Source organism: Manacus vitellinus, unplaced genomic scaffold, assembly GCF_001715985.3.
Source record: "Manacus vitellinus isolate BGI_N305 unplaced genomic scaffold, ASM171598v3 scaffold_3_pilon, whole genome shotgun sequence".
NCBI lineage: Eukaryota > Metazoa > Chordata > Aves > Passeriformes > Pipridae > Manacus > Manacus vitellinus.
In genome coordinates, this window is record NW_021940535.1 from 28164004 (window position 1) to 28188149 (window position 24146).

Below are 24146 nucleotides of genomic sequence, written 5' to 3' on the forward strand. Positions count from 1 at the left end.
AATATGACATTAGAGAGCTTTGCTTACAGCTGCATTTTAAAATTCATTAGCAACATAGTGAAAGCAAGAATTAAGATTCACTGTGTCATTCAGTATAACCTGAAATTCTGTTCACAGTCAGCATCAGTTGGTATCCATTTTTAAAAGCAAGGTAAATAGATAGGTATACTTCAAGTGTAATTTATTTATAAACATTCTTTTACTTTATTTTTCTCTACTTTCACTTCCCAAGCACATTCCTGAGAAAGAATGGCTGTTCAGTACATTGCATGTAAATATAACATTACTCAGAACTTCTGTTGTCACTGTCTTTGACAGGAGTCAACTCAGCTGTCAGATCAGACTCAGAAATTCTGGCATTCTGCTTTACTTCTGAATGAGTCTGCATTGTAAAAAAAAGCTATCATAAAACTTCTTTGTATTCTGATCCTTCATTTTACCTATCAGAAATCTTGAGATATTTTTTGAGGCCACAAGGTCACTTAGATGTCCAAAAATAAGTTTTTCGGTTGTATTTACCTTATTATTAGCCTGTCAGTCATGCAAATTGACACAAAATGCGTAACGAAGTGTCTACCCATTTCCATACACACTTTTGCTATAATCTGCAAGTACACATACAAACTGTATGCAACTATCCAACTATCTCTCATTCATTTGAGGGAATTCTTAATTTCATGCATTGGAATCCTGTAAAATGATAGTCTATTTACAAAAGAACTTTGGATAATCCTTACTTCAGGTAAGATTTTGATCCTCTAATATATCTGACACCCCATTTATATTCAGGTTCTTAGGTTTAATAAACATCAGTGGAACCAGAAAGTCAAAATCTAGATAGACTGTATAAACATATTCCTTCCCTTTGTTTTTACATCTAGGGTAAATGGTTACTAATTTGCATGTATTGTCCACAAAAAAGAAAGAAAGTGACCACATGATGAATTCTATTAAATTTCAGAGTGCTAACGTGAATTTGTTGTTACTAAGACTTCAGTATGTTTTTCTGCAAAATTAGTTTCAACCATATCGTGATACATCCTTATTTTCCCTTAAAAATACTTAACATCTTTTTAAAAATACTTGTTAGACATTCTGCCTTGATACTTGAAATACTCTTGCTCCACAGTTCTTGAGTGCTCTCCTGCTGGACATCAGATCCTGCAGAGTCCTTACCGAAGCGTTGATTTTGATTCATCCCATCTCCAGCAATCAGCTATTCAGGATTTGATCTGTGACCATTCCCTAACACCAGGATGGTATCGCTTTATGATTTTTGATAAGCCTGCTGAGATGCCAACCAAGTGCGTGGAGGTATTGTTACAAATCATTTGATTCTGAGAAGTAACTCTCTTTGCTGAAGAATTTTTCAGTAGAATAGATATATAAAAAAAAAGAATATGGTTATGGAGACTGATGTGGAAGAATACAAAGTATCCATCTTTTCTAAATACTTATATTAAAATGCATTACCTTGAAAATTAGGTCTTAAGCATTGAAAATTTTACACTGAATGGGCAATAGCAGAAGATGATAAATTAAATCCCTTCTAGAGCACTCAAAAACTGTAATTTGTAGTCAGTGCTAAAGAAGATTTTCTCAGTGGCAACATAGCAGGGATATCATGTTGTAAAGCTGCAACTATGTGATGGTCAGTCCATTAGCAAAGCCGTGTGAAAGCAGAATAATAACTTGAAGCCACATGAATCCAGTACTTGTGGAGCTTTTAAAGTGATCATGTCAGAGAGAAGGGATTACTCACTAAGTGACTTGAACTAACAGAGCTAACTGAGGATGAGTTACCTTGTCATCTGCAAGCCCCCAAAGACTCAAGAACTACTTGAAATATTTAATACTTTAGATGTGTAATTCTTTATTTTGGAGCATACAACAAATTGTAATATTCTAAGAAGATATGTCTTTGTCGTTTCCTATTTTAAAACATTTCCGTGTTTAAAAACCTAAGAATGTCATTAGAATATTTTACCCTTGGTTTTTCTAAAAAATTGAAGTCTCCTGGTCATAGTCTATTAAAAAATTAAAATAAAATCCCATCAATTAAGTGCTTCTAAAAGAATACAAACCAGTTAAAGTATACTAATGAATTAAATTGAGTTTATAGCAGCCTGTCTTATTTTTATTTATTTATTAAAACTTTGCAACTATATAGCACCACTGAAGTACCCTTAATGTGCAGCTGACTCAAAGACTAAGAGGGATGTGCTGCAGAGGCTACTCATTATCCAGGTTTTATACTGAAAACAAAATAAATCAAAAAGTATGATTCCTGAAGGACTTTCTTTCAATTATGTTTAATACAAAAAAAAAGGAAAAAGTTAATTAACTGGTTGTATTTTCTCAAAAATTGATTCTTTTATGTAAAGAGTTAGCATGAAAACCAGTCGAAAAAACTGTGTTTTTCAGAAGAGAGGTTAGACAAAATATCTACTCATTTCATATAGGTAGGTTTTAGAAATTTTACTGAAATTCTCAGTGCTTAGTAAAAATTGTTAAAAATAGGCTGCCATCCTAACACAGAGGAGCTCGGATAATTGCAGTTGGAAAGAGATTGATTCAAAGCTTATTCAGCAAATAAAATTTATGCCTTGACATCTGCTTTTTTGCATCTGTTGACAAAACCAAGACATTTATTTTGAATCTCGAAGTCAAAACATTAAAAACAAACTAAAATGGATGTCTTGTTGAGGAAGTTTCCTCCTTTCTTTTCTTTTAGGGGAACGTTTGTTATAGCTGCATTTAATCTCTGTCAAAGATTCAGATTTAAGCAATCCATCACATTTCTGAGTACTTGTTATTAATTCTGTCCTTCTGATGGATTGATGGTGGGCTCAGAGATTCTAGATTAAGAAAGAAAAGTGTAATTTAGAGATAAGTAATTGCTCATTGAGTCTGCAGTAGACTTTATACCAAGAGATCTAAAGACAAGTTGATTTGACACCTTGTTGCACTATCAGGTCAAAGAAAGGAATGCTTGAGGGAAAAACTGAAGAAGAGGGTCTCAAAATCTCACAGTTTCAGATTTATAGTTTTCATGTAAATGTTTTCCAAATGCTGGCTTTAACATGCTGTGTCCCTGTGGTTGTTTCTCTTCAGTTTGCTTCCAGCAGCACATGAAAGCCAGGAGTTGATCTTTAACTCATTCTGGTAACCCACGAACCAGATTCCCTCTTTGCATCCTCTTCTCAGAATTCATTTTTCTGTATTCCACTGGTCAACTCTTGTGTCTGTTAAATCAGACTTATGGTTTGGTTACCGTGGTTGGTACTACTGTGGAGTTGTGGCCTTCAGGGCATCTTCTTTGATGTGAAGACCTGACATAGCCATAGCGATGAGGGGTGAGGGAGAGTTTTCCACTGAAGACTTCTTACTCCATGAAGAAAAGCACTGAACAAGGCTTTTGCTTGCAAGAGAAGGAGCAATAATCTGCTAAAATGACCTGTTCAATCAGCATCTCCACTACAAACCGTGGTCCACTGCTTTGTAAACACCAAAGGATTTAGGGATGCTACAAAGTCAATGTGATTGTTATGGGGTTGCAACAAGCATATTTGTATATAAAGATGAGGAATTGAAAGACAGATGGGGTTTATCAGTTGTCTTGCATTTTCAGGTTAGGCCACATCTTTTAGAGGAAATCCAGGAGATTAGCAGAGCCTTCAATTCGTGGCAAAGGGTGTTATATTCAGTTTAGTTGATATTCAGCACGTGTATGTTCTGCCTTGTATTTGCTGTGATAGCATTCACACAGTCAGTTGCTGCAGGTTAATGGGTGCAGAGTATCTCACTAAGCCATAACACAACTGTGACCTTCTTTGGGCAAAACGCTCAGTTGTGACTCCCAGTTAGGTTCTTTAGACAATAAATTATAACCTGTCTTTAAAAAAACAAATTCATTAGACTCAGTGAAGGACTTAAGTCTCTTTTGTGTACATTTGTATTCAACCTTGAGGAGGAAAGTCAGCAAGCCCTCTATTACACTGTCTAAACTTTGCTAAAAGCTCATGCAGGTAATTAATTAATATGTACCTCTCGTTAAAACACAGCAACAGTTTGATTTAGCATTAACCATTTTCTGGTCTTTTTTCTGGTGGTGAAGATGAATCACTGTGGAACTCAAGCCCCTATCTGGCTGTCTCTGAGGGAGTCAGAATCCATGCCTCGACCTGGTGAGATCAAACAGTTAACAGCTTGTGCTACATGGCAGTTTTTCTTCAGCACTTCAAAAGACTGCTGTCTTTTCCGAATCCCTGTCAGGGTGAGGAACTGTGGAGATTTCTTTGTTTACTTACTGCAGCCCACCCAAGGATGCATGGGTTATTGTGCAGAAGGTGAGAAAGTGCATGCTCTAATTCAGATAAGCCTGTGTGTGCTTATAAGTGTGCTTCTGTGATACTTGGCTTAGTGGAAATGTCAGAAAATAGTTATGCTAGAATTTCTTGCAGTTCTTACTTTTACTATTCATACAATAGAAGAATGATTTGAAATGGTAAGGTGGGTTCAATTCAACCCTTTTTAACTTACGTGTAGCACTCAACTATTGTTCAAAGCTCAAAAACTTAAGAACTGAAATTTTCCATGTAATGAAGTGGGGTTATTAAGACCCATCTGGAAATAAAGATTCACTGTACCTACAATGGCACTCATACTCCGCAAATACCCATTACTGAACATGCATAGAATTACGTATCGGAGTGAGCTTTGTCTAAGAACTTGACTAAACTGTGTTTATATCTGTTATTTAGCATTGTTCAGAATACTTTTGTTACTGTAATTCTCTTATCTTCATTCTGGGAAGCATACACTTTGTTGCTAGAAGAAAATTTAACACAGAAATACTTTACTATGCATACTTTATTAGTACTGTGAGAAAGAAATTTAGATTTTTTGCAATGTCTCGCGTTGTCTTGGACCCTTGTGCTGCAGAAGTTTGTTGCTGTTCACAGCTCAAAACTTCAGTATTTCATTATTCATGCCATTATTCATTTTTCAGATAACTTAAGTAAGGCATGGTTAAATCCTTACAGTTATACTGGGAAACACTGTGAAATAGGGACAAATTAGTGCAGTAGGAAATTCTTACTAGCTCATATAAGGTACCATAGTGAAAATCCTAGCAATATTTTTATGCATCATATACTACAGTACTCTGAGTCATAGTCTCTATTACTGACTACTTTCAGAAGCTTAACAGCAAATCTGTCAGTTGGCTTTCTGGTGCCTTTGTGGCCTAACATTACATCTTTAGGTCCAATTGTGAAAGCATTCTCCAAGGTTTCAGCGTGCATGTGACTGAAACAATGAAGAATTCCTGCACAGTATGACTTGCATTTACTTTGGCTCAGGGCTTGTGAAGAGGAAGGAAGATATAAAACCAGAGAGGCAGCAAGCTAGCAAATTTTTACTGTCTCAAAACAAAGCAGGCAAAAAGCATAACTCTTCTTTGGCTCTGCTGAATGCTGTAAATCTGAAACACATTTTGAGTTTACAAGCACTCGTATAAGATGATGTTTTTGCATGAAGTGCACTGTACTGATGTGCTACTTTTAGTATCTAGGTTACCATGTGTACTGTGTTTTCTCTTTCACACTTGATAGCTGTAAACACTTGATGCAAATGTTCAAACAGTCTGTCCTCTACATGCTAAGGAATTCAGATGTTGAATTGTGAAGTGTGGAACAGTGAAGTCTTCATTCTTTTTGGTGAATGAGGTTTTTAGTGTTGCTGCTGCCCTTCTTATGTAGTTTGAGTAGCGTGACTAACATCTTTCTACTCCTATTACAAATGCAAAGTTCCACTTATTTTTTTATGGTATTCAAAGTACAAAACAATAGCAGTGCAAAAGCACTTTTTCTTAGGCCCCTGTAGGAAAGAGGATTTTTTTCAAAGCAGGTCTGCACTGAGTTTGGCTGTCCAGGGTTGCGGTTAATGAATAAGTGTTCAGATGTGGATTTGGGAAGGCAAAATATATATTCAAGAGAATAGTTTAATTCCTTTTTATTCAGTAACAACATCTATAAGTATTGGCTGAGTACATCAGTAGTAAAAGATGCAGAGGTGGTAAAATGTTTTGTATACCCTCTCTCTCCTGCAATCAGACATGTCTATCTCGTATTGGCCTCATAAGCCACCAGCGTGCTTGTAACAAACGTGGATAGAGCCTTCCTAAATCTTCGTTCACGAAGCCTGGCCATGATGACCCTCTCTCCGAGGTGATTTCCAACACAAACCTTTGTACTGACTGCTGCCATAGTTATATATGGATCAGATTACAAGATTGCCTCTGTTCTGCAAATTTGCACTTCAATTAGTGTTTTGTGATATTTGGTGTGTTTGTAATATAGGGCAATAATTTAAGAGCACTGGAGCACATACACTGTATGTGTGTGAATATACAATGTAAGAACAATTTATGATTGTTTCAGATGCAAAGCCACAGATGTGTGATCCTGAGGGAATGGAATTTCAAGGTGCCTGCAGCAGTGAGTATTTTGTTTTGATTTTCAAGATTTTCTGTGCATCTGTGACCCAATAATGTCAACATTTAGTCATATTCTGTCTTGAATAAAAACATGTTCATGTTATCAACAGTATTGCTTGGCTTGTTGCAAAATGAGCAGTTTGGAGGTAATGTCAGACAAATCTGGATTGCAAAAGTACTTTCTCAGAATAATGTTTTGAGTAACGACTGAAATGTTAAAAAGTAATTGTGATAATTCTGATTTACAGATTAATTTGATTCTTTGGAAGTACAATATAAGAGGAATCTGCAAATTTACAGTTGTTTATTCTGTTCCTTTCTAAATAGCCCTTTTCTTTTCCTTTATTCTTTTTTTTCCCACCTTCTTTATAAGTAGTGAAATTATTCTACTCTAAGGCAAACTCTTTTGCATGTTGCTCTCTCCTATCTGGTAAAATAATTAATTGTATTTTATTATGTTTTTGGTTTTTTTTTAAATTCCCCCCCCTTTTAGCACCTTCCTATTGGCTAGACTATAATAAAAGGTTCGTAAGGAGTTTTTCTCCATTTAACAATTCATAAAAGGAAGATACGCATTTTTCTTGATTCTCTTACGAAATTATGTAATATTTCCACATATGAAAAAGGTAAATATTATTAGTTTATTAACTGGCAAAAGGTAGTCAGTGTCATTTTATCCAGTACTGATTTTGTGCAGAATAAAAAGCACAAACCACACTTCTGTTTGAACTAGGTAACCTGCCTGCTGCATCAGCTCCATCTGTGTCACCACCACTACCATCCGTTCCTGAAGTTGTAGCAGAGATGATCAAAGGCAGCATTTACTTAAGGTGTACCTTTGGCATTCCTTCTGCAAACAGCTCTGTTGGATTCATTGTAACTTGGTCAAGACTTTCCCCTGAAGGTATCAAAGAAGAACTTACACAAGAAACAGCAGTTCATACCTTCTCACTTCTGGAACTAGATGGGATAAACGTCAGACTTGGAGACAGAGTATGTTAAAACTTAATTATAATTTCTCTGTAACTTTGTAAATATGGCCCAGTAGACACTAAAAGTGATCAGAGATCCATCACCATGCTGTATAATTTTTCCTGGAAGAAGCCTGCTGCCTCTACTTGTTTACACCAACAGTGCCCATATGAATGTGTAAATACCACAGAACATAGCAGTAATTACCACTGCCTTTAAGGTTTTGAGACTGTCTCACTACAGTGTAGTATGCATCCAGGAGGTAAATTTTTATTAACGTTGCATCTTCTTCACCCTCTACTGTGATTTTAATTCAATACTGTAAATTAGGAGGATTTTTGGATGCAATTGCATCTCAATGAGAGGCTGTAAGAGCCAGAGGTTGTGAGAAGTTGTGTTGTTGATTCATTAAATAGATTTTTTTCTTTGAATCAATAATGAGCTGCTGCTTAATGGTTTTGTCTCTAGGATTGTATTTAAATGGTTTAATTTCTGCCATCAGAAATTACTCAGTGTGAGTACCTGCATTACCTTCCATGATAGCAGAATCAAGACACAGACTCTCATAGTAACTTTGAGAACCTTAAGCATTGGAAAAATCAATAAATATATTTACAAAATAGAGATTATTTTTCCGGGCCAAAATAAAAACCAAAAAACCATGTGGTTGTTGTGCATCTGTGTGTTCAAGCCAAAGACAGGCTGCTTGGATGGCTTATGCACAACAGTAACAATTGTTAATCCTTAAAAATCATTCAGGGACTTCAGTGACAGTCAAAGGGAAAGGCACCTGCTGCTGCTATGAATCTTTGGTTTTTTACAGGATTGGAAATATTGCATGTGGTCAACATATCTGAAAACGGATACAACAAAATTAAAAAATAAAACAAAACAACAAAACCAGACACAAAACCGAAGCAAACCCACAGTGTCTAGTATCAGGGAACTAGTTCAGTGGAGGGAAATCACAACGAATTCATCATCTTGAAAAAGATTATCCAGGCCCGTAACATCAGAAAAGCATAATCTAAGACCTAATGGGCACAAAAAATAATTAAAGGGCAAAAAATGTGAAACGGAAAAAAAAGAAGTAAATAACATGTTATCAAGTGTAGAATGCATTTTTGCAAGATGTCATGGGTTGCAGAAATGCTCCAGAAAAAAATGTTTAAATCTGGGGAGAGTCAGATATTCGTTAAATGGGATGACTTATATGCAGCTTTTAGTTCAAGAAGTCTCTGCACCACTGGTGGTGTATGCCAGGAAAAGGTCTTAGGTAGCTCGATCTGTTTCTGTTTTTTTTTCTATGCTGTATTTACCAAGTACCACTGGCAACTGGTAACTTCTGGTGCAATCAGAACACTGGCCATGACAAATCCATTGAACTGACCCATGGTGACTGGGTTTTGTCTTTATTTGACCACTTCATACCAAAAATGTATTCTATTATGCTGGTTTTGCCCTACAGGTCTACTGTAGCTGTTCTGCTTTTTTCATGGAGAAGCCAGATATACAAAGCTCTTCAGTTGAGAGCAGGGAATTTTTTGCTGGAATTAAGGTAATTTTTAAAAAACATTATGTTCTACTTTACTGTAGTAGGAATCTTTGAGTATTGCTACAGCAGCCATCCCTCTGACTAGAAGGCACTTAAAATGTATTAATTGTGAATTAATAGAGCATGTTGTCGGCTCTTCGTGTACTCAAGGTGCAGGAAGGCTGAATTGGCACCTTGCACATGAAGTGCAAGCCTTGGATTCCAGCAGCTTGAGCCAACTCTGGCCCAGTGTTTATAAACATGGAGGGCCATGGCTCAGACCCGAGCCCAGGGACACTGTTGTCCCTTAGTTTAATGCTGCTGCCATTTCTGGCATCATGATGTCCTTTGCCAACAGGCTCTTACAGCATGTGACTGACAGGATAGTCCAGGCTGGGCCTTCTTCCTAGGAGTGAGGGAAGGTAAGGCCAACCTGATCTGGGCTTAAAGAGGGAAACTGGGACATGATCTGTGAGTTCTGTGGATACATCTGTAGGGACCCATTCACCGGCCAGGAATGGGACCCCAGTCCAGGAAAGACATACTGCATGTCCTTACGTGTTGGGTATAGTCTTATTGACTTAGCCTGAGCTTATGTTTCTGCAGGATCAGGGCCCAGATTTATCTCATGTAAGTGCAGGTCTGAAGTGTACACTGCAAAGGCCCAATGTGTTATTTTTGTTGCCCTGTGAGGCTGAGTTCAGAATTTTACCCAGTGTACCAAGCTCAGCTGTAGGCCCGTTACTGATCTCCAGTTTCCATTATACATCTTTAGCGAGCTGTATTGTAAGCTTATGGAGAAGAATCCCAGGAAAAATATGGTGCTTTCAGACTCTTTTGGGAATTGTTTCCTGTAGGTAACTTTCCCTCTCTTTCCCTCCCCACTCCCCCAAGACAGTACCCCAAACTGTATCTTAGCTTCCAGGAGTTACATGGAGAGTGCATTTTTGTGGGGTTAATGTGGTTTGTTAGTTTCTTACCTTTCTATCTAGCCTTTAATCTTGCCTTTTGCTTACCCTTGCCCCTTTTCCCACCTCTTGAAGGCTCTGGCTGTAGCATCCCCATCTTTTCTCAACATGCTGCTGCTCCTCAGCCCATGTAAACAAGCACTCCTAGCTGGTTAGTAAGCAGTGCTGCAGTTTACTCACAAAGCATGCATTTTAAGTAGAGTTTCTTCTGTGTTAGATACATCCAGAAACTTATGATATATCAGAAGATGGGAAGGAATACAGACTGACAATAGAAAGTAGCATTCCTATTCCTTGTCCTGAGTTTAGCCAGCTTGAAAGTGACTGCAAAATCTCACTGACATTAAATAGTGTTGATGTAGGTAAGTATTACACTGATTTCGTTGCATTTTGTATGTTTAATATATTTTTCTAAATGTTCCTGCTGTATCTTTTCTTGGAGAAGCTATTACACTGTAAAATATTTTCTAAAATGTTAAAGTGTTCACAGGCTGTACATGATTCTGAGGAAAGTATGGAAGAGTATGACCATATTACTTGTTGAAGTTAGGTGGTTTTTTACAGCTGTTGATAGCCACATTCTTTAACTCGAATAGACAGAATACTTTAATACTTGTAAAGTTTAATTCAGTTAATTTTGTTTATGTGTTGCTTTCCAAGTACTATATATGCAGTACCAAAGTCCTCATTTTTTACTATTATTGACATTTTCTGTAGTACTTTCTCAAGCACAAGTCCCATGAACCAGGAAGAGCAGACAACCATTTTTATGTCACATTAGCAAGCCTATCATGATTTCCATTAGTCTATCAAAGTGGGAAATTCAAAAACAATTTCTTGGGGGTGTGTATGAAGGTGTAGAGAGGAGGTTTTGCATGACCAAATGCAAGAAAAAAGCATAATTATTTTAATTTATGAAAGAGTACATAGAAAAGTTATTATGTATATTAAAACTAGTATACAAAATGTGACTTATTTAGAGGAAAAATTCACTAATTATGTATTTTCTTTAAAACAGGTAAAGAGCAGTTAGGTTTAAACTTGGCTCTTTCTTCTTGTCATGTGGATCTTCTCCAGAAACCCTGCAATGATGGAATCTGTAGTCAAGCTGTAATTTATTTCACTGCTGTGACAGACTTCATGCAGGATGGAGACAGAATTACCAGAATTGCAGTTGAACCTATATCCAGTGAGAATTTCCTGTGGAATGGCTATGTTCCAGAAAGCATACAGGTTGAAAATCTTCATGTTAAGCTCCGTAAACTAGCCAGAAGTATGGCTGATGTTAATGAAGTTTCTATTTCAGTCATGACTTCCTAACTCACACCAAGATTTCTAAGTAGTCAGTTTTAATTTTTTTATTTTAATTTAAATTCTGTGTTTTCATTTAAACTAATTTTTTTTACATTTTTGTATTGATATAACTACTCAGTTTGATTGAAAGCATAATATAATATCTGTATTAGAATGTGAACTAGTATACTAAGATAAATAATGTACCTGAGTCTGTTTATTTCCAAATCTGACATGGCTTACTATTTGCTACTTTATTCTGAAGATTACAGTTAAGGATCTACCCACTGCCTACTGCTACTCATTTACTGATCCTCATATAATTACATTTGATGGAAGGTAATTACTGAATTGCTGCTCTTAACTTAAAGCATGTGGGGATTTTTTGTGGGTGGTTTTGGTGGGCTGTTTTATTTATTTAAGCATTTATATATTTATTTCAAATCTCTACTGGTGATACAAGTCAGATGTAGTTTTCTGTAACAGCACTGAAGTTTCTTGGGGGTTTTTTTGACAATAAGGATAAATGTGTTTCAGTTTGTAAACAAAGCTTGCCAGTCATGATGAGGTTTGTAATATTTGCATTTCTAAAGGCAAGCTTTGGGGTTGTGGCAAGAGAATGAAACAAATAGACTATTTTACTTTCTAGAACCATATGTCAAGAGAGGAGAGGATGCTGTGCAGTCTGTTGACTATGAAAGATAGTAATGCTCATATATGAACCATGAGAAAATGATTAATTAGACAAAACTTTTAATGCAAAGGTGTTTCCAATCAACGGCATAGTTTCCCTATTTCTGTGTGTCAGTATCTGAATCCTTGTAAGGATCAAGTTCCTAGAAGCTTTCTACTGTCTGTGGAGCATTTTGCTGAGTTTATTAGTGGCATTGAAAGCAGTAGTGGCATTGACAGCACTTATTCAGTACTGTCACTTGCACGTCACTGGCCTTCTTTTTGAAGTGAAGACAGCTTCCTTGGACACAGCTGTTGTGGTTTTGCTATGCTTCTTTCTTTCAAAATGTTTCTAATTCACAAAAGATGTCTGAACAAACACATGCTCCAAGCCTGAGACTTTCATATTCTCTGTTCAGTAGAAGCACATTTCTTCAAGTAGCAGGGTGAAAAGAAAGAGGGTATGTTGCCCCCAAATAAGGATGTTCAGACCACAGTTCCACTCCTGTGAACTTGATAACAGAAGGAAAAATGAAGGTTGTGATTGATTCTCTGGCAGAACTGTGACTAGTAATAATAAAGTCAATGGAGTTATCCTGATCTTGCAGTTTCTCCTTCAGTAGAGGTTTTAGGGATGTCTTCACTGATCATTTTAACTGTGGATGCATTGTGATCAAGTTTCCTTGTGAAGCAGTGTTTTACTGTGATGTGGTCTGTCAGAAAGCATATGCTGCAGGGAAAGAACTTTCTTTTTAAGGATAAATTATGTTGCTACTTTATTTTACAAATTGAGGAAACAAATAGAAAAGGAACTGTCTGCACTGAATCACGGACAATCTTATGCAGTCCCAGTAGGGCAGCCATCTGCAGTTTGTCTGCAGGCCCATTATATACAAAGCAAATTGCCAGTCTACAATTAACTGTCAAATGCCATTTATAGCCAAGAGGCTGTTAAACTCACAGCAAAAGTTTGGGGTTTTCTTTCCATTCTTTCTTCTTTTTCTTTCTTGCTGCTGAATCATTAAATTGGCTATTTTAACCTTGCTTCAGGGGACAGATGGTAACCCTAAGGAAAAAAAGCAAGTTGCTATTTATGGTTTTCATTTTAAATATTCTTTGGGAATAAGCACTCCCCATCTCCATCTTAATAAAGCAGACCTTTTTAAAAAAGATGTGACTTTCAAAATCATTTTGTCAAGGGTACTTGTGCAGTTTTCAGCAGCTGCCCCCACATGCACACTGCTGTGTATCTTATTGCTCTCTCTGCATAGGTATACTGTTGCAGAAACAGAAAGGTTGAGAAGTACCCTCCAGTTCCCTGTCATATGCAGTGTTAAAAAAAAAAAATCAAAGAATGTCAAAGGCTTCATGGTTATCTTTCCATTCACAACCATTGTCTACATATACTCCACTTCTAATACTTCTTTAATTCCTTATTTTTCTAGTGTAAAAATAAGGTTTAATTTTCTTTCTTTTTTTGATTTAATGCTGCACAGAGGAAGATATGATGGTGTTTCTTCAGGATAAGTTGTGTGTTAGTCTGCAGGCTGTACTGTTTGTTTTCTCTGACTCAGGAAAATGAGTTGCATTATCAAAGTTCACCAAATATTAGAAATTCGTTTGAAGATAAAGTTGCTGACATGTGGTGATTATAACCAGAGTGATATCACATGCTATTCTTTTGATTCCAGAGTCTATGACAATTTTAAAAGAGGAACATTTGTTCTCTATAAGAGTACATCTCGAGATTTTGAAGTTCATGTTCGCCAGTGGGACTGTGGAAGTCTTCACTACCCAGCATCCTGCAACTGTGGCTTTGTTGCCAAGGAAGGAAGTGATATAATTGCATTTGACATGTGCAGTGGTCAGCTACATGAATCACAGCCACACTTGTTTGTAATAAACAGAGACACAACAGGAAGCAATGTCAGAGTCACTGAATCCTACCTAGGAAGAAAAGTAACAGTAAGTAGTGAATAATTGCTTACGGAATAGGTAATTAAAAACCATGTTTCTCATGATGATATCTTCAATCTCATTTTAGATTTTGTTTTCTTCTGGAGCTTTCATTCGTGCTGATGTGAGCGAATGGGGAATAAGCATAACACTTAGGGCCCCCAGTTCAGATTACAGACATACAGTGGGACTCTGTGGCACCTTTGATGGAATTGCGGAGAATGACTATCACACTGCAAGTGGGGTGGAAATCCCAAATCATGCTAATGTTCCTTTTTCTTTTATTGAGGAGTGGAGGTAACAATTGTTCTGTTTAAATTAACTGTCAGAATTTTTGGTTCTTCACACTCTTAAAAACTTGTCAAAATACCAAAAAAAATAATCTTCTCGAGTTTTTAAGTTAATGTTAGAATGCATCAATGCATTCCATAATTAATTTAAGAGAAAATTGAAACTGAAGTGCAAAATAAGTATTTAAGTACTATGATGTAAGATTAGTTTGATTAGGTTTGAACGAAGTATCAAGGTATACAGAAAATATCCACTCATCTCAATTCTTTTATTATAAGTTATTCTTGAGTTTTTGTGTCTTAATTGGCCTTTAAATATAGCTGTGTGCTGCAGATTCAGTGACATGCTGTAAAAGTATGAAACAACAAAGAACAAAATGTTAATACTTTAATAACACAATTAAGATAGTTCAGATGATACAGTTTCATCTTTTGCTTTCTTGTCTAGAATTTTACCAGGAGATAGCTTGTTTGACAAAACACCTGTTTCTTTAACATCTTCGAGAAAAGTAGTCTTCTGTGACTGTGCACTTGAAGATGATGGATTATATCCATTAGTGAACAAACTGGAGACAGTTTCTCAGTCAGAACTTCCACTGTCTTGTAAAGAAAGTGCAAGTGGTAGATTTCTTTCTTTGATACCAGGACTGGATGTCACTGCTGAGTATCTTGGTCCTACTGATCTTGTCAGAGGCTTTAAGAAACGTTCATCTGCACATGAAATGGATTCATCTACACTTCTGCAGAGGCAGGATAATCAAACCAAACTTCACAAAACATCACGAGTAAACTCACGTGTCTTGGCAACCTCAGTGAGAAATATTGGTACAGAAAGAGAAGGAAGTTCAAGCTCAAGCATTAGAAAAAATTCTCAGCGTTACAGTAGTCATCTTCTCAAAAGTCTGTCAGTTACAAGTAGAGGGAAGCGTCAAAATTATTATGACTACCATCCAGTATTCCTATTCCAAAGTCTCAGCCAAACAGACTTAGAGGAATATAGTTATTTTTTCCCAGAGGACCATGCCACTGACGCAGACCAGAAGTTCCTTCCTTCTTGGCCCACACCTTCAGGCCTCACCGAGTCTAGTGCTCTGTTACTCTGCCAGCAGGCAATAGCTAATTCCAGTATAGGAAGATCTTGTGGTGCCCTTCTTGGCCGGAGAACAGAGGATGCAATCAATATGTGTGTTAAAGATTTGCTGCTGAAAGATGACCTCAGCTGGGCAGAAGCTTCCTTACCTCTTCTGGAGAATGAATGCGAGAGAAGAATTTTAGAAGAAATAAATTACAACCCACAGGAACTTGAAGGCTCAGTTGAGAGCCTACTTACTGCATTAAAGTGTCCCAGTCTCTGCAGTGGTAATGGGGAATGTACAGAATGGGGCTGTGCATGTTTTCAAGGATACAGCTCGTATGACTGCAGCATACTGTCTGGTAAGCGGGGGGAGATTTAAGTAAGAGATTTACTTAAATAATGCTCCTGCAACATACATGTATTTTTCTCTCCTGCTTTTGTACACGGACAAGGGTGGCCCTGTTTATTACCCAATAAATTACTTGCCCCTAACTACAGCTATAAATATTTTCCATTCAGCCTTCTTGTTTCCAAAGGACAAAACATGGGTTTACTTTCTGGTATGCCAGATTTAAAAAGTTTACCACTTGGTCAGTTTGCAATCCAGAGTGTTGCCCAAGAGATTGGCAATGTTTCCACACACTGTCTTCTTCAGAGAAGATCTCCCTTCCCCAGTATTTTATAGTCTATGTGATCCTGTTTACTTACAGGATCTGTAAGTGGGATGTTCTTCTCTTTATTGCTGTTACATGTCTGTAAGATAACTATTAGATATGATTGGATTAGAATTGATGGTGAAGAAAAAAAGAAGATACAGTATATAGAGCTGGGCAGGATTTTTAAAATTTTCAATAAATAAGACAGTCACTAAAAATTCAGTTAAGTAGGTACACAGGAAAAATATAAACTCTACTACAAAACTCAAAACTCTTTCAAAATAAAACCTGCTAATATTTTGTTTTGCAATGGTGTTTTTGTTTTAGTGACCTACTTAAAAGCAAATAGAGAAAGAGGTATTCTTTCTATAAAAAGAAATCTTTTATTCCTCTTGAAGTCAAATAAGATGGTTTTACTTCATAAAAACTATTTTTAGTATTCTAATCTGTCAAATTATTTCCCGAAATAACTTACACCTGAGATATTTTTCTTTAGTCCTTAATTAAAAAAAAATCCCATTGTAAATTAGTACATAACCATCACCTTTCCAGTTCCTATTACTAGGGCCTGAGTTTCATTTTGAATTTATTCTGCCAATGTGATGTAAAGAACCATAGTTGAAAAAGCAAAACACATATTCATGTCTTTTTTGTCTCTTGAATTTTCTCTGCTTCATAATATTCAAGTTCTAAGAGCAGACAGAAGCCTAGCTTTAAATTTAGGATTCATTTTAACAATTAAAAAAATCTTTCTGTTTATGCCTTTCTTCAGCTGGGTCCAGATTTCGTTGTTTACATAGTTTTCATAGTTGGATATAAAAATAAACATATTGCTTAATGTAAATGCATATTAATGAGTTAATATACTGGCATTTATTGTCTAATCTCTACTTCCAAGACGAGGCTCCAGAAATTACAGAGCTGGAGAATGCTGGGCTGTGTGATATTCGACAGTTTGACTGCACATCAGTGAGAGTTTTTGGACATGGCTTCAGGGAGTCATTGAAGCTGAAATGTGAAATCATCAAATTGCAAGTAGGTCTCCCTGAGTAGTGACAATTATATTTTAAGTTTCTTGTAGAACGAGAGACAAAATGTCTAACATATTATTCATTGATGTGGGTACAACCCAGTGCTTCAGTCAAAGCTAAAAGCAAAGGCTCTCAGCACTTTGCAGCAGACACTGAATTCTTTGCAAGATTGCCATTTCCTCCATGATAAGAGAAATACAAAACATAATGGGAATGCTCAGCAGCTGAGAGGGAGATAACAGCATAGGGAAGCTATCCATCAGAAAAGGGCAAGGGCAACCCTGTTAGTAACAACCAGTACATCGTTGTTCATTTTTTTCAGTGCTTATGGAGAGGAATTCAAGTACCACTTCTTTGAAAAAGGACAGCAAGGTTAAAGACATTACTAGATTTCTGCCTAAATTCTAATGCTTGAAATAGCCCTTTATAAACAAAATAAATCTGTTAGGAAAAGAGAAAGGCATTTTTCATGTGTTGTCCATTTCCCTGAGGCTAATTAATGGTATACATCAGCTCTATACCCCAGATTTGAACAGGAAATTAAAAAAATTGGATGGTAAATGTTGTATGGTAAACTAAGGGGATCTGTATAGAGAGACTGTTGTTATTCAGACCTAGAATTTGCTCAAGGCAAATTTATAAGCAGTTTACAAGTTTTAGCTGGAATAAGCAATCAGCAATTACAAGTTTTTATGTTGTGTTAGACACGAGCAAAAAAAGCTTCAAAGTAAAACTGTGTTTCATTGATGTGATGCTGGAGGGGGTGAGAGTTGGCAAAAGGGGAACCATTCAATGGGAAATTATGTTCTTGAGACAAAAGGTTTTCTAAGCTAGTTCTGGCAGATGTTAAAATTATTTTGACAGAATAAGCAATGCTGGCTATAGATTTCTCTTAAACTCAACATATATCCACTCAACTTGGCTTGAAATGATAGTCAAGAGTAAGTTTACACTCCATTAGGTTAGAAGACTTTTAGACCATGCTCACCGTAAGTCAATTATTGGGAATTCACTTATCACAGTTTGAAATGTCTCAGTTTTAACTTGTGGCAAGATATTCTGAAATCTCTCTTTTAGGTGGTGCATTTGGCTCCTGGCTACAAAAACTTTCTATTTAATCACTTTTAGTGATGATCTGTTCACTGACAAGAGCCAATTTACTGCTGTTAGCTGCAGTTGAGGAGAAAGCTGCAAATTTTTTGCTTGAGAATACAAAAGAAAGGAAGTTTGGGGTTTGTTTTGTTTTGTTTTGTTTTTTCATGATGGAGTAATAGTGAATTTATGGAAATGTCAATGGACTTGCAACAGAAGTCCCTATATTTTGAGATTGATCTTGAATGATTATAATTTCATAGGGGAGGCATTTTGACAGAATTAAGAATTTTTTAGTTTCAATATTGTCCATAGAGTGTCTTACCCAGCATATGGTAGGAACTTGATAGAGGTTTGGGTTGGACATGGCCAGCAATCTGTGACTACAGAGATACAGAATTGAAATGTAAAGCATGAGAGTGTGTTTAACCTCTGCAAAATGAAAATATGGTTTTATTTCCTTCTGGTTTACATTGAACCCTAGAAGTAAGTTTTTCTATGAACCTAATGAGCTGGAATGCTAGTAGATCTGAGGGCTTTTTAATTGGTTTTTGAAAGGTTAATCTGTTTCTGAAAAAAATTATCTGAACTTGCCTCCAGGTAATAACAAAAGATTCCTGGAGAAATAGACTGTATCACTTTTCAAAGGTTACAGTACTAAATGCACTCAAAATTACATATTTAGAAATATTTAGCATTTATACTTTTATTTACCCTTGCTGTGAATTATTTAACTGAATACATGGTGAAAGAAAAACAAAACGTTTGATTGGAACAGAAATAGCTCATATGTCTTTTTAGCCAAATTGTTTAATTTTCTGTCTTTGAAAAAAAAAACCAACAAAAAAAACCCCAAAAAAACCACAAAGGCTTATACAGCAGATGATCTGTGTGAGGACTGGGATTGAATAAACGCATCGATTGGCTTTGGTAACTAGAAAATGTGCCAGTTCAGTAAAACCTAGTCAAGCTCAAAATTATTTTTAATTTCTTAAATTAACTTCTGTTCTCTTGATTCTTAGGCTGTCTGGATTCTTACTTCCATCTAACTTTATTTTTTTTTCATATGCTTATTCCTACTTCCACATCAATACTTCAGTCAAACAGTATTATCATCCTTATTCTGTTACCTTGAACTCTCAAGATGGATCCTTGGATGACTTGTCTTCAGTGTAGTTTAGAAGAAAAGTCTACAGGGTCAATGGTGTCTTGTCCTATTCAAAATCTACTGACCTGTACAAGGGCTAAAAGGCTCAGTGCCAGTGTTCCCCCAGCACCCAGAATGATACCTGAGCTCTGCCAAAAACCTCATCTGTTCCTTCGATTAAAGCCTGTCCTCACATGGGAGCAGAGATGGAGTGTGACAGAGGCACTTGCATGTCAGCTCGGTGCCGTTGCAGGACCGCCCACTGTTTAACCCTCCTATTACTCCCCAGTTGGAAGAACTCTTTGTCCTTGACAGTGCAGTGCCAAAGGGCTGTGCGTCAGCAAAGGCTTCTCTGCCTTTCTTCCACAGTAGCAGGTTTAGCTAAAAATCTGTGTGTGCAAATAATGTCATTTAATATTTGCCACCGCATTCTAATCCAGACATATTAGATTTGTTCAAAACTGTACAATACATGTGTTTTTTCTCTCTGATAAAAATATTTGCATGATGCGTTTCACTGAAAAACAGATTTTCTGTCTTACCATTTAGTATAGTAATAGACAATGGATTCCTGGAGAACTTCTAACTATGCCAGCTGTCTTCCAAAATGCCAGGACTGTCGACTGCCAATTACCAAATGATGGGCAGCAGTCTGATGTCATGGATGTGGTTGATGATAAACCCATTGCCAAGTGGCAAATAAAGGTATTTACAGAAATATTCACTTACGAATATTCCAATTAGATGAAAATATATTACGTAGATGTTATTCTTTTTTCAATGGTTCTAAAGGTAGAACTCAGCTTGCCTGACTTGGGGTCTCAGTTTCATCACCTAAGCTGAAGTGTTGAGTGTCATTTGAGAGTGTTCTCCTGCAGGGGGACTGTAGATATGACCTACATCCTACAGAGACACTTGTTCTTCAAGAGTAGAAGTTACCCTAGAGCATTTCAAATAACATTGGGTACATTTATGGTAGAATTGAATATAGCCCAGGCTATATGTACTAATCCCTGCGTGAGGCAGATGTCTGAGCTCTCATACGGATTGAGTCAATAAGGTCAAGAGAGTGTACATACTGTTCAACTTACCCTAAAGTAGACACCTACATGTGGTTGGTCAGATATCTGCATAGACTTAGGGGCAGGTTTGATTAGATTTCTGATGACTGTTGTGAGAGTTTAAATACCCATATATAGTTGTCTGTTGCTAAGTGGAAGCTCACGTCAGCAGCCCACACTGGTGGTCTATCTATTGATACCTGTATTGGTTAATCCATTTTTGCTGTACACCTTGCAGATTTCTAATGATGGACTCATTTATAGCAACTCTAAAACAATGATATTATATGATGGAGCCTGTCAGATATGTGAATCACAAGAATCTGGATTATGTACGTTAAAGGTATGTGTTTCACTACTCTCCATTATGAATAAAATGCATTTTTTCAGGCAGAAAAAAAATGTAGAAAAATCAGCAGAATGTATCCCGTTCTTTTTCCAACATGGATTTTCTATGCACAGAAATGATATGCACAGAAAGACAAGCTGAGATGAGGCAATTTTAAATGTAAAGAATCAAACCAAAAGCACTTCATATAATTACCAAATAAAACCAAACTTACTGTCAGTTACTTAGATTTAAAAACAAGCTTAGTTGTTTAATGGAAGTGCAGAATTATTAGATTTTATTTGGTGCTATACAAATTCATAACCAATTTGATAACAAAAAATATTAATAAATCACATTTTTATTTCTCTAAAAGGAGAAAACATGCAACATAGATGGACTCTGTTATGGTGAAGGAGACACAAATCCAACCAGCCCTTGCTTACTCTGCAGACCTGACATATCAAAGTTAACTTGGTCAGTTGCTGAAAGTAAGTTCTAAATAGTTCTTTTGTAATACCAAGTTGAAAGTCTACTAAGCTTTTATATTTATGGAAATAGTGATGGTTTAGTTTTAACTATTTACAAATAACTAATGAAAATTAACAACTTTCGGTTTAATTGGCACTTCGAAGTCTTTTGGTATTTAGCAAGCTACATCCACATATGGTTGTCTTCAACATATAGATATAAAAAGTATTTAAAAAAATTATTCTGATACCAAACAGGTGGAGATCACAAACTGAACTAAATGACATGTGATATTTATTAGGCCCTTAATATTTGGACATCGTCTACATCAATGGCATAGATACATGGCCTAAACATTTGAAAGTATATCCAAAGTTTTCATACTTCAGTCCATTTAGAAACCACACTATGTAAAGAAGACCTAAGATTTTCCTTTTCCTTTTCCATAGTATAAAGTTCTAGACCAGAAATGGTTCTTTTGGCTCAGATTTTGTATTTTGCATTGGTGTTTATGTGTATGAATGTTCTGGCAAGACTCTGCCTTGATTGGAAAGGGTCTTGTGTGAATGGGACTCCTGGTGCCTGTATTGGTGAATCTTGTCCTCATTCAAACTTGTACTGAAAGCCAACGTAGCTATACCTATTTCAAAAGAGTGAAACCTGAATGAAAGGAATGAAATGAAACTCATCCAGCAGTCAGGAAGTCAAGGGATTTCCATCTTATAGTCATATAGTTAAAATATAGTGGTTAAGTTCAGTAAATTTTTTTTTGATGTATAGATGCAGTGCATTAAAAGCTCTTGCAAAGTAAAAGTAATTTCTTGGTTATGTTGCTATAGTTAAAATGAAAATATCAAGTGTTTTTTCTGTGCCATACCAATGGCATTAGAATTTAAGAGAAAAAATTCAATGTGACTTCCTTAATAGAAAGATATTATCCTTTTAATTTTTTTAAGTATACTGTAACTTTTGCTTAAAAGATGAAAACATCTTCTTTGTTACAGACAATCAGCCTCCAGTCCTTGAAACTTCTCAGGTTATGCTACAGACTTTTTATGGAGAAGATTTTGTATATCAGTTTTTGGCTTCAGATCCAGAGGGCTCTGCTATTCATTTCACATTGGATTCTGGTCCAGAAGGTGCCAGTCTTTCCCCATCAGGTCTCCTTTTGTGGAAAGCTGTGTCAACAAATCTCCATAAATTAACATTTTCTTTGACAGATGACTGCAATGCAACAACTAAGGTAGAAATAGAGGTAATGAATATTACAATAAAATGACACCTACTAATAAGATATTTAAGATATCTAATTACAGAACTCATTGCTAGTTCATTAAAAAAATAGAAAACTGTCTTATTGGGCATGTCTTGTAGGTCAGTGTAAAATCATGTGATTGCCTAAATAATGGCTCATGTGTGACAAACATTAATTTCCCACCTGGAAGTGGAAGATATCTTTGTGTGTGTGTGGCTGGATTTGAAGGTGATCTCTGTGAAGGGAATACTGATGACTGTAGACTTAACCAGTGTGGTATTGGCAGATGTGTGGATGGAATAAACAGCTATTACTGTGAATGTCCACCTGAACTTCAAGGTAAATTGCTACTTTATTTACACACATTTATCACGTTCAGTGATAAATAGGAGTTTCTAATTATATGTCTGAAATTTTATTTTTTAATTTTTGACCGTAAATAGCTTACTGTTAGATTATGAAGAAATTTTCTGTTCTGGTGATAAAGATATATGGTATACTTCAAGATTTTTCTTGCATGAATACAATGGTTGTTTATTTTAGTTTACTATGAAAGCAAATTTCCTTGTTTTTCTCCACAGAGGTAAACTCGGCAATATGGAGAAACATAGGAATGATGAGTTTGGTTACAGTGTGATTTCTCCTGCAGATAAACATGTAGTTCCCACAGCTCCTTTTCTCCATATTCTGTTATAAGCAAGATACTTAATATAAGATGAAAAAATGTGAATTGCAAACCTAGTCAGCTGTTCTTATTAGCTGTACTGAAATGATAGATATTTTTTTCTCTATTTCAGCACTGGCATATATTGTACTTTTATAAATATGCCATCAAACTCTAGTGACACAATATTATAGAAAAAATTAAATCTGTATTTTAATGCAGGTAAACACTGTCAAGAGGATGTAGATGAATGTGTATCCAGTCCTTGCTTCCCTGGAGTATTTTGCTTCAATACTTTTGGTTCTTACTATTGTGGTCCATGCCCAAATAATCTGGAAGGAGATGGGAAGTCATGTTATGGTAAAAGTCCTTGTTTTTCAGAAGAGTAGTACTATCTTACTGTCATTTGGATTAAATATCTTTGATTTTGCTTCATGTTTCTAACAGTAACTTAACACTCTTTTCTGTTGTCAGCAAAACAGGACTGTGTCTCTGGTGATGGCAACATCAGACTGTACTGGGTTTCATAGCTGTAAAAAACTTCTTCTAGTGACAAGAAAAAAAAACATACAAAACACCCCAATTCTTTTATATCAAAGTAGAATACAATGAAATTTGGGGGGGGGGTTCTTCATTATTTTCATAATATGAGAAATTATTGACAAAATATTTTTCTATTAGATTGATTAGCATAGAATTATTTACCCAAATCAAGGCATTTGCCAAATAAGGTGCCCAAATATTTATTTACAATGCAATTACTGAATAACTTGAATTTTTAAAATACTCTGTTAAAAACTTTTTTAAAGTTATTAAAAAATATTTAAGAAATATTTTTTACTTTTTATCTGATTTCTGAATTTTGAGTTGTTTTTATCTGTTGAAACTTTTACTTTATTTAAAGTTGAAACAAATGTAGCTGCTTCTGTGCACTACTAATGTACCTTCACATATTTTTTTAGAAAGCTTCGAAGACACTGATGTTGAAAGGAAGGATTCCACAGGAGAAATTGGAGAGAATAAAGGTGATTTCTTTTCATAAAGAGAATTGAATTTCCAATTCACATACTGATAAGAATATAGTTGTCAAACAACAGTCCTAGTCAGTTTTATGTTAGTTTAATTTTTCAGTTTGACACAATTTAATTCATTACTGGGGTTGTATTCTGATCTGAAAAATGA

At 35.9% G+C, this 24146-nt stretch overlaps 1 protein-coding gene across 1 annotated transcript in view; it reads left to right on the forward strand.

Annotated features, from left to right (window-relative positions):
• Positions 1–1254: 1254 nt before the first annotated feature.
• The window catches only part of VWDE (von Willebrand factor D and EGF domains), a 31542-nt gene continuing 8650 nt past the window's right edge, over positions 1255–24146 (forward strand). Inside the window, exons 1-19 of the mRNA XM_025895408.2 lie at positions 1255–1314; positions 4118–4349; positions 6423–6500; positions 7233–7492; positions 8940–9029; positions 10191–10335; positions 10992–11206; positions 11532–11605; positions 13630–13903; positions 13983–14191; positions 14633–15618; positions 16814–16950; positions 19735–19890; positions 20485–20589; positions 20951–21065; positions 22050–22300; positions 22420–22639; positions 23187–23324; positions 23927–23989. Coding sequence (XP_025751193.2) covers positions 1270–1314; positions 4118–4349; positions 6423–6500; positions 7233–7492; positions 8940–9029; positions 10191–10335; positions 10992–11206; positions 11532–11605; positions 13630–13903; positions 13983–14191; positions 14633–15618; positions 16814–16950; positions 19735–19890; positions 20485–20589; positions 20951–21065; positions 22050–22300; positions 22420–22639; positions 23187–23324; positions 23927–23989 — 3793 coding nt within the window. The 5' untranslated portion in view covers positions 1255–1269. The remainder of the gene's footprint in view (positions 1315–4117; positions 4350–6422; positions 6501–7232; positions 7493–8939; positions 9030–10190; positions 10336–10991; positions 11207–11531; positions 11606–13629; positions 13904–13982; positions 14192–14632; positions 15619–16813; positions 16951–19734; positions 19891–20484; positions 20590–20950; positions 21066–22049; positions 22301–22419; positions 22640–23186; positions 23325–23926; positions 23990–24146) is intronic.